The 10,355-nt window shown below is 46.7% G+C and overlaps 1 protein-coding gene across 10 annotated transcripts in view; it reads right to left on the bottom strand.

Moving 5' to 3' along the window:
* LPP (LIM domain containing preferred translocation partner in lipoma) overlaps nt 1-10,355 on the bottom strand; it is a 387,571-nt gene that overhangs the window by 169,265 nt on the left and 207,951 nt on the right. For all 10 annotated transcript variants that reach the window (XM_080603962.1, XM_080603958.1, XM_080603966.1 and 7 more), the window contains one exon: nt 364-486. In XM_080603962.1, coding sequence (XP_080460088.1) covers nt 364-486 — 123 coding nt within the window. The remainder of the gene's footprint in view (nt 1-363; nt 487-10,355) is intronic.

The following is a 10,355-nucleotide window of genomic DNA, read 5'->3' as shown; positions in this document are numbered from 1 at the left end:
AACAGAGGGGAAATAAATAAAAGTGAAAAGTACTTATGAATTGATCAGGTTTTAATTCACAAGCTCTTGTTGACGGAAAGTTGGGGCAAATGAAATGCCATTTTTTTACAAGTCTTTTTTCTAACAATCTCCACGGCAAACTAACAATTGGGATCAGAGGCCCTTCTCTCAGAGGTACTGCAGCTTTTGAACTGGTGCCCCCTTTAGAGCGGCTGCACCCTTCCTCCCATTGACAGCCACATCTGGATGCTATCAGGGCAAGCTGGCATGCCTGCTCGCAACAAATACCAAGCGGTTAGCAAATTGACTCCAGCAGTCGATTCTGGCCACCTTCCCGCTCAGTTTACGCAATGCGCCACTAACCTGTTGAGTCCGAGGTTTGTAAGGAGAGCTGCTCTCTAGGTCGGCCAGGATGCTGGTCAGGGAGTCGATTTCTGCGTCTAAGCTGGACCGCCTCTCCTCTAGTGTCTTGCCACCGGGATTCACCTTAAAGGAGGAAGAAGAAGAGTTCCAGTTATTCAAACCACTTGGCCCAGCGCATGGTTTCTTACTGTCCTCAAATGGAGCTACTACCATGCCCCAGCAATAACTCTCGGGTTGCAGGGACAAACATGTTGAAATGCTATAGCTCTCTCCCAGAACCAGGGCCGAGCAGAAAGCCTCCATCTCACAAGGATTTAGGCTGCTTTGGGGCTTTTCTTCCTGCGTTTCCCACAATGGTCCCATTGTGTTAAGTTGACTTGGAGGATTATGCAACTCGGAGCGCAATCTGCTGCCGAGGTGAGGCAGGACAAGCCCCACAGATGGAGAAGCTGTATTTTAACTGGATGCCCAGCTGGGCAGCCAAAGCTGGGTGCAGGTTTGGAGCACCTGGGTACTGAGAATATCTCTTCTGCAACATCCCAACCCAGATGAAGCTCACACAGAGCATAGCTGCAAGCCACTGGGGCCAGCGACCGGCCACCTGCACACCTGTTATTATTTTAAATCAATCTGTGGTAGCTGTACCTGGACAGTTCAACACTTCTTTACAATTTCCATCGAAAAAATAAGCTCCTTTGAGGAGGAGTGAAAAAGTTCAATCCACTTCTAGCTGACTCAAGGTGAAGGGCATGATTTGCAGTAGGCAGTCACGGAGTAACATAAAGAAGGTCCTTGGGAGAGGGGCTATTACTCAGGGATACCCATGCCCAGAGCAGACAACAACCTACAGCCAGGACACTTTTGGATCCAGTGCACCTCGCTTTATCTTTGTTTTCAAAGTGGCCTGGCCCTGCTTGTACCAGGCTGGTCGGGACACTCGCTCTAGCAGGAATACAAGTTCAAGAAAGCCTGCAAAGGATCCCCACCAGGTGTGACATAGATGCCAGGAGCTTACACACCTAGCCAGACCACATTTAGGGCATGCACAGAGGCTGAAGTTCTTGAGTCAAGTAAAGCCTTACATATTTAAAGTCTTTTCTGAACCTGAGTCATAGTCAGTATTTGCCTTCTGTCCTTCCATGTCTGACTTATCTGCAAATTCCCCAGGCAGAGTCTTTCCATGTATGTGCAACGACAGAGCTCAGTGCAGAAGAGCACACTCGCAGCTTGACTATTACAATAAGAAAAATATAAAAGAATTATACAACAACTCACCTAATTTCAACTGTAATGCCTGTTCAGACCATACCAGCACTTCCCCACAGACAGTCCAGCTCTGTTTGCCTTCATTCTCACCAAGTTACTTCAATTTTCCGAGCCAAAAATTTTCCTTTCCCTTTGGCTCGCTGACTGCTCCAGATAGGTTTTATTTAAATTTCATTTCAGGAGCACTAGATCATTACCTGTTTTACAGAACTCCCCAGTCATCAATCCGACACATAAATGGCAAGTTGGTCAAAGAGAGACAGCCTATGCAAAGCAGGAAGGCTCTGATCTGCCAAGCTTATACGTGCGAAGGCATTCATTAGTTCCTAATGATTATTAAATCTTATTGGATTACAATAAATTTGGCTTGACTAACAAGAAAATGGAATCTCCAAGGTGCTTTATGCAAGAACACATCATTTAAAAGACTGAAAGTCAGGTTAGAAACTACTTTCAAACTCCATTTTTCTTGCTTCTTTTTATTATAGAGGCAGTGTTTTTCCATCCAAACTATTGTTCAAAAAAGAAATACCTTAGACAGGAATTACCCCAGATTGTTACTCCTAGCCAGCTGTAGGTATCCAGATTTTTAAATCTGAAAAAGTCCACTTTCCTTTCCATTACTAGTACACTTCATGGCTCTTGCTTGGTTTTCTCCATCCTCCAGTTGCCAGCCTACAATAACTACAGGGCAGCCACAGGCTTCCCAGCCTCAAAACCTGAGATTGCGCAACTCCAGAGAACGTTTGAGCTCAGTGTCCAAAAGCCAGCCTGGAAAGGGAGGAAGATGTGGAGGGCACCCAAGGCGCCACCACTTGAGGTGGTAAATCGTGCAGAAGGTCAATGGCAGAACCAGGAATAAAACTGGGGCCCGCAAAGGGGCTGCTTGGTTTCCTGGCTGTGCGGCTGTGCTGACCCTGGAGAGGAGGGATGGCAGTGGATTAGAAGATCAGCCGATTTTATTTCTGCTTCTTAGCATTTCTGTGCCATATTATTCCCAGGTTCTCATTCCCCAGAACAATTATGCAATAGCTGACTAGCAAATGCTGCAGAACAAGTTGTAAGGTTGTAAAAGTTAAATGTCCTTAGGAAACCTAGAAAAATAAAAATAAAAGCATGGAAACATCTCCATTGATTTTGAGCTCTGCAAAAGATTTATTTATTCAATTAAAATATAATCAACATAGATTAAGAGCCCAATTCTACAAATGCTAAAGCACAATGCAGTGTGACAGTGCCAACGAGTAATCCTGCCGATGTGTGGAAGGGCCTGTTGGGAAAGGACTAGACTTTGAGGACACCGGAGAGATGTTAATTCTCACAAAGGCAGGTTTCCGCTTGCTCTTTCTACCCCATCTCCATGAATCCTGCGTTTTTCTCCCCATAGCGCTCCAGTCTCCATCGAGGGATTTGTTTCATGTGGAAACAGGAAAAGAATTTGCAACTCTACAACTTTAGTAAGAGAGGGTTAAGTTATTTCTGCTCTCATGCTCTTCGTCATGACGCTGCTATGAAAGTTTTATGATATTGCTCTGGAACAAAACGCAAGCACCAGCTCCCAAGGCACAACAGGTTAGTGCAGACAGGGCTTTGCTCCGAGGAACCCAGGCTGGTTAAGTCCAGGACGTTGCAAATATGAACACAGGAACCAGAAAGAGCTGCTCCTGCTATTTCTGTCGGGATTTACTGCATTGTTGCAGACAAGTCACTTGTGCGCCCTCCGCTTCAGCTAGCAGTATATGGAAAAACGGGTTTAAAAAGGGAAAAGGATGCTTTCTTTGGCCTGGCCAACCTGAGTTCGACAAAAAGCAAACATAAACCAACCCAATCCAACAAATTACTCATGCCAGAGCCTATCCACTCACGTGAATTTCTGCAACGCCTACACTCCGATCCCCTGGCTCAGTCCCTGCTGCGAGGCAGGAGGGAGAAAAACAGCAGAGCCTCACTGCCGGGCCCATTTGGCCGCCCCTGAATTCCTGGTGTGCAGCTCAGAGCAGCTGTGACAGTAATCCACTCCTGCGCCCTGTCAGCCCACGCTGTTCCAATGAAAACTGGCTTTAATTTTGCTAATCCTACCACCCAACACCAGCCCGTGTCACAGGTCCCCCTCACCGCCCCACGGGATGTGCGGTGCAGAACACGCGGTGCAGAGGGCGACGCGGGGCCTCACAGTTCAGCTCACTGTGCTAAAAAAGGCCGTAAGACTATTCGCCAAGCTGGGAGATACAAAAAGCACGATGATTTCCCTAGGGGCACCGTTTCGTACAACCCAGATCACCTGCTCTTATCACACGTCCCAAATTAGGGCGGAGATGCAAGCACCCTGCTGTCTGCCCAAGCCAGCTCCTCGCAAGGGGCTCAGAGAGACGAGGCAGCGCAGGGCAGCTGCCTGCGGGCTCAGGCACCTTTGGGCGACGGGAAGGAACCAGACTGGCAATGACACACCACGGCGTTTGACACTGGCCAAACTTTCTTCCACTTTCCATCCCTCGCAGCTCTTTGATGGCCGCCTGCTTCCTCCAGCTTGCGCCCACTGCTGCTGCCTGCCCCGCTCTGCTGGCAGGGGGAATCCTCGGCGGAAGGCAGAGCAAACGAAACGGCTCTCCACACAGGGAGCTAGCATCTCTTTCTACTCCACGGCCCCAGGCACTGGGCTCAGACGCAGCTGCAGACAGGGAAAGGAGGACGGATGGGGCTCTCATTCCCTCTTTTAGCCCGGGGGCGGGCGGGGGAGAGGAGGGGAAAGATGTTTGGTTTTGATGGCATCCACTCTACCTACGAGAAGAGACTGTGAGAAATTCTAACCAGGAAGAAGTGATTCAGTCTTGATACACTTCAGACTGCTATTTGGGTTTGTTTTTTTTCTCGCTTTGCACTTTCTCCAACAATACCACTGCCAGAGGCAAAATCCTTTTCAGACACACACCCTTGCTACCCCATCTCCCTCACTGTACGATTTCCCACAATTTCTTCTTTCCAAGGTTACAGAAGCCATCTAAAGCACAAAAAGCCACTGCAGTGGCAAAAAGATGCATCCTCGAGGGCATATATCAGGAAAAATGAGGCACCCAGAAGCTGAGCTGCTGTGACTATTCTCCCCTGAGCCTAAAGACAAGTGCAAACATTTTGTTTCAAATTCCCCGATGTAAATTAAAACAGCTCGAAGAAGCTGCCCCACCAAGCACACACATGCTGACAAGAGCTGACTACAGCATTTGGGGCGAGGAGGGTCTCGAATGCTTGATTGATGCAAAATTGCTGTTCCAGGAGGGGCTGGAAAAGTAGTCTTGCCCTTTAAAAACAGACAGATTGAGTCTTTTGAAACAAATCTGAAATGATGGAAGATTTCAGCAGATGTGACCGCAGTGATTTCACCAGACGTGATTGTATCACGGATCTAATAGAAAAGAACTTCCCTGCTGTTCCATCAGGCTGAAGCCAGGCCTGAAATATCCTTTTTAGTCTTTTGATGACATCAAGGATAAAAGCCAAAGGGAAGTTAGGTTTTGATTTATTTTTTCCCCTGCTCTTTCTATTTTAAGTCACGGAATAGTTCTACCTGGTTTATGTTTCTGAATATTAGCCGGACCAAAGAAAAACACTTCAAGAGTTTGAAGTGGGCTGTTCAAAGGTATCGCTTTGTGTCTCTCTGACACAGCTGTCACTTAACGGAGTGACGTTTCTACAACTCTGGCCACTTTTGAAGATAAGGAGGCAGGTGGGTCTGCCTGCACCCCACTTAAAAAAGGGGGTTCAGGTGCCAACGACCACGCAGCGCCAGTCCCCTTGCTGCCCCAGCAGCCTTCAACCTACGTGTCAAATGCCTCCCATCAGCAAAGCTCCCGTCAGCAGCAAACCGCAGGAGATGCTGCAGGGTAAAGGGGGCTGCCCTCCTAAGATGCAGGCACAGCTCCATCCCGGACTGATGGCATGGGTCTGGGGCAGCCACGGTCCCACTTGCAGATTCTCCACCCATGTAAAATGTAAATAGCTCTGGGTACCTTCAGGGTTTATTTTCTCTCTGAAGCAACACGGTGCTGTAAAGAACTACACGGTTTATAGCTGGGGTAAAGGAACAAGGAGAGAAAAGGAGTTATTTGTTAGCATTGCTAGGAGACATCTTGCAAAATCTTTAAAAAAACAATTTATAACCTCACTGTTGTGTAGGAGGCTTACAAGAAGGACAAATAATAAAAAAAATAAAAAAGATAATAGAAGAAGAAAGCAAGAAACTGGAAGGTATCGGTCTCAAAGCAACACAAATGAGGTGTCTCGTCACACAACAAGCTGCTAAGCTGCAGAGCTACTTTTGCTGCATGACACTGTGGTTGCTATGAGTTTACGTGGATTTCAAAAGCAGCTCGAGAAACACGTGGACCAAAACTCTACCATGATAATTCAGAAAAAAATATAAAAAATACTCTGTGCTTCCCTCTTACATTTCTGTCTGGCCACTCACTATTGACCCTTGCTGATCTGATTTGGCTCTTCATAGACATTCACACTTCCATCGAGCCTCCACTCGTGCTTTCTATCTGCCAGCTGTCACCACCCTGGAGTCACTCCGTCTGGTGGTGGGAACACGTCAGTCTCTGCAGGTTAATAACTGATTATTGCCTCAGTGCCAGGGCTTTGACCAACACCTGGAAACCCACTTCTTCCCTCCTTGTAGCTGAGATGACAGAAAATGCAGTCAATTGCACTCAGCCTCCTGGGACCCATGTATGAAGGAGAGCAAAGACTTCATTGGCATTATGAATCTGTATTACACTGAAGTTTTTATATTTCCCTAGAGATCTGTCTGATAGGCTCTGCTCACATATCATAGTCAGGAAACATCCCTGTCCCAAGGAGCTTATTGGATACCAGCCCTGGAAAGGGAATACAGGCAGAGGGCTGGAAGCGAGGAGCTGAAGATGCACCTAGCTGGGCAAGTAAGAAACTCAAATAAGCTCCTTCTGGCCACCAGATGAAGACACTAATCCACTGGGCCAAAACAACTCCTTAATGGGCATCTCATTCCCTGCATTTGCTGTCCCAGCCCTGACGAAACAAGCCAGATGATGACAAACCACAGTCCAAGCCATCAAATCGCCAGCTGCAACTTCACTGCAGGATCGTCCTGACTTCACCCTTCCTCCACCATTTAACAAGCCTCTGCCCTCTGTGCATCTTGAGAGGGGATCCGATCCCAAACCCAGCACCTTGGCTCTGCTCAGGGGCAGGATACCACCGGTGTGGACGGGCAGCAATAATGCCAGGGCAGAGCCCAGAACTACGTTCCCTTACGAACAGCTCCTGCCCCTAACCCTAGAGAAAAGCTTTTGCCACAGCTTACAGGGTTTATCCAGACTTGTTCCCAAGACCACAGAAGAGAATTTGGCCCTGGATTTTGGATGAGTACAGCCCAGGGAGTAAGATGTCAAACACTCCCCCTCCCATTGCCACCCTGAGGACAGCCAAAAGCAACTCTGTGAGGAAAGAGGATGCAGCATATAGGTCAGAGCACTGAACAAGAGCCACCTCGCAGCCCCTAAGCACACGTGTCGGTGTCCCCAGGCTGGAGATGCCAACACAGAGGTGCTGTGCTGCCTGCCACCCCCAGGCCCCACCTGCTTGGCTCCAGGACGATGTTATCCAGCCCCCTGCTCCCAGCATCACAGACACCTTTACTTACGGCATTCAAACCTGCAGCAGGCCTTTTTGGGTTTCTAACCACTTGCTTTTGCTCATGGAAGGAAGTCTTGGAGACTTCAACATTGGCTAAGTAAGGCTTTCAAGACTGCATCACCACTAAAAAAAGAAACAAAACCAGCAAAATGGCACATGCCATTTAGGCAACAGGAGGATCTTCACACTGTGAGCCAGCTAGCACACAAGGAAGAGACACCAAGATCCTCAAGCACATGAAAGCAACAGGATGGATTTGATAAGGAACAGTCCAGGGATGAAGGGAGAGGAGGAGTCCCACCAGCTGACATCTGCCAGAGCAGCAGAGCCGACAGTCCTGATAGTTTACTTACGATGTCTGATCAAAAGCTTTGGAAGTCTTGTCTGTGTTAAGTGCTACCAGATGCAAAATCAGCAGCAAGATGAGAAGTGTATTAATAAACTAAGGAGGCACATAAAGTTATTTGAAAGCTGAATGGGAAAGATGGGGAGGGAAGGGGGAGAATAAAACCAGTTTATTTTTCCATTAAGGCAATTTAATATTCTCCGGGTGGAGTTACAATCACTCGTCCTTGGGAATTAAATTGAATTAGCAAAATGTTCTTCTTCATCAGCAGAATATACAATATAAAGTGGAATATATCAATTATTTCTTTATGTCTTCTGCAGGACAGCACTACTTCTCTGTTCACAGGGCAAGAAGAGTTGGCCATGAAACCCTTTTGACCCAGCGTGACTTTCAGTGACTGTAACTAACTTTATGGCAGCAGGGAATATATACTTTTTCCTTTAATTAATGCAATAATATTAGGACTCTTTATTGATAATTATGGTGACTGCTAAAGTTTCCCCTTTCTTTGCCCACTCCCCCGCCAACTTAAAATCTGCTCCAATATTGTCACAAATTAACATTTAATTAGCCATCTAGCAGAACTGATGTTCCCCACAGAGTATCGCTACTTGCAGAAAAACCGAGAACTAAGAGGAGATATTGGATATTTCATCATCTGCCTCCAATGGGAACCATAACCAAAGAGTAACCAATTATCCCAATGCAATTCCAAAGTTCAATCAATAACAGAAACCAAATAGCTCATTAGGTGTCCACTGCAGCAAAGGACGGCCTTTCCACTGACTCACATTACATGGAAGTTACGTTTTTAAAAGATCCCATGGCGATGTCCAAGAGCAGAGACTCCCTTAACCTCCACATCCTGGCCAAGTCGTAATCTTCCTCTTTCCTTTTCTGGCGTAAGAGAAGAAGGAAGAGGAGGATGCCTCCAACTGTACAGGACGTGTCTGACAAGCCACGAATTACACACGCCTACACACACACATCTGTTGTCCAAGGCACTGCCTGAGCGAACCCAGCAGCCACAAGAGGAGGTGAGGACACTCTCTTGCCATGTTCCCCTGGAGCAGAGTGGCTTTTGCACTCCATTTTGTTTCCTCCTCATGAAGACTGTGACAGCTCCTGAAACTCTTTGAAACTTCTAAGTGAACTACGCCGTCAAACACGAGCAGGCTGAAAACAGTGAGGGGCAAGAAAAGAAATGCGTTTTTGACAAGGTTTATCTTGGATGGTTTTCCACGCAAGGCTATCTGAATGGAAGCCACATGTTGGAAATTCACCTCCCAGAGCCAGCGTTGGAAGCCCCACCGTTGGAATACGGCACCCGGAGATGCAACAGCCAGGGAGCTCACCTCTAGAGTGATGGGCAAGCCGTTCCAGCCAGCCCTCATCCCAGGACTCATGGTCCAGAGGGAGAAACACCGAACGCCAGCTCCTTCCCGGTGTCGTGCAATCCTGAGGCAAGGGAGGCTGAAGATTAGTGATTTCTCTTCTTTCAACACTTCCGGCAAGGCTGACGCTGAAATACTGTGTCCAGGTTGGAAGGCAGCGTTTTGAAAACTTGAGAGACTCCCCAGAAAAGCAGAAACAGCTGACAATGAGACACGTACAGAGCTCACTTGGTTTCACTTATAAAGGAGACTGAGTAGCTCGACAGCTATACCTAACCAGCTTCGCAGAATGAAAATGCCGGATACCAGAAGGCTGCCCCATCTAGCAAAACAGAACAGCATACAGCAGCCAGGAGGCTGAAGGCAGACCGATTCTGGCTAAAATAAAAGAGATATTCACTTTATGCCTAATAGCGCAGGTAATTAAATACTAGAACCAACTTCCAAGACTTCTTCATCTCTCGGTGTCTGCTGATCGAGCCTGGGTACCTTTGGTCTCTCCAGGTGACCGGGTGAGGCTGTGATGTGCAATAGGCAGAGGGACACAGCTGGCAGTTTAATGGCTCTGCCTGGCCCCCAGATCCATGGAGGGGAGAAAGCGAAGGCGCTGCTGTGCTCGCAAAGATCTGCTGAAATCACTTTGTATTTGTACCACTTTAACTGGAAATTAAATTTACATGAACAAACTCTATCCCACACAAGACTGTATATTGTGACAGTTAAATGAAGAGCTTTTAAAAAGGGACACGTCTCAGGCAATTTTAATCAAAAAAGATAGGTTTTGTTAAAGCTACCAATTTCAGAAAATTAAGGTTGACTAAAACTGTTTTTAAAAACTCCTTTTGGAATTTAATCACATGTTGGAAACCCATATGCAGCTGCTTGTGTCACCTGCAAAAAGACTGTATACACCATAAGCTTATGCTTAATTTTACACGTGTGCTGAAGTTCTATCAACTTCAATGAAGTTTAAGCACACAGTCAAGCTTCTCTGAATTTGAGAAAGCATTCCTGAACACGGGCTGTGAAGCTATTATGAAATCACCACCAAAAAATAAAAAATAAAATAAAAATTGGCCATTCAATTTTCACAGCCTGAATAAGCTCCAAGCGCAGAAGTTAAACATATAACATATTTCTGAATTTGTTTGCTTGTTTTGCTGTAATAGGAAGAGGTACATGCCAAAAAGTTTGCAAGGATTCAAGAATCTCCCGGAGAGCCTGGCAAGATGTCAGGAAAATGGATGTATAAAACTACATGAAAGTGGATGGCCTGGGTTTGGCTTTCTCAGAACTGAGTCAAGTTAAAA

Source organism: Anser brachyrhynchus, assembly GCF_964034855.1.
Source record: "Anser brachyrhynchus genome assembly, chromosome: 9".
Lineage (NCBI taxonomy): Eukaryota > Metazoa > Chordata > Aves > Anseriformes > Anatidae > Anser > Anser brachyrhynchus.
This window is presented reverse-complemented; position numbering and strand designations above follow the sequence as displayed.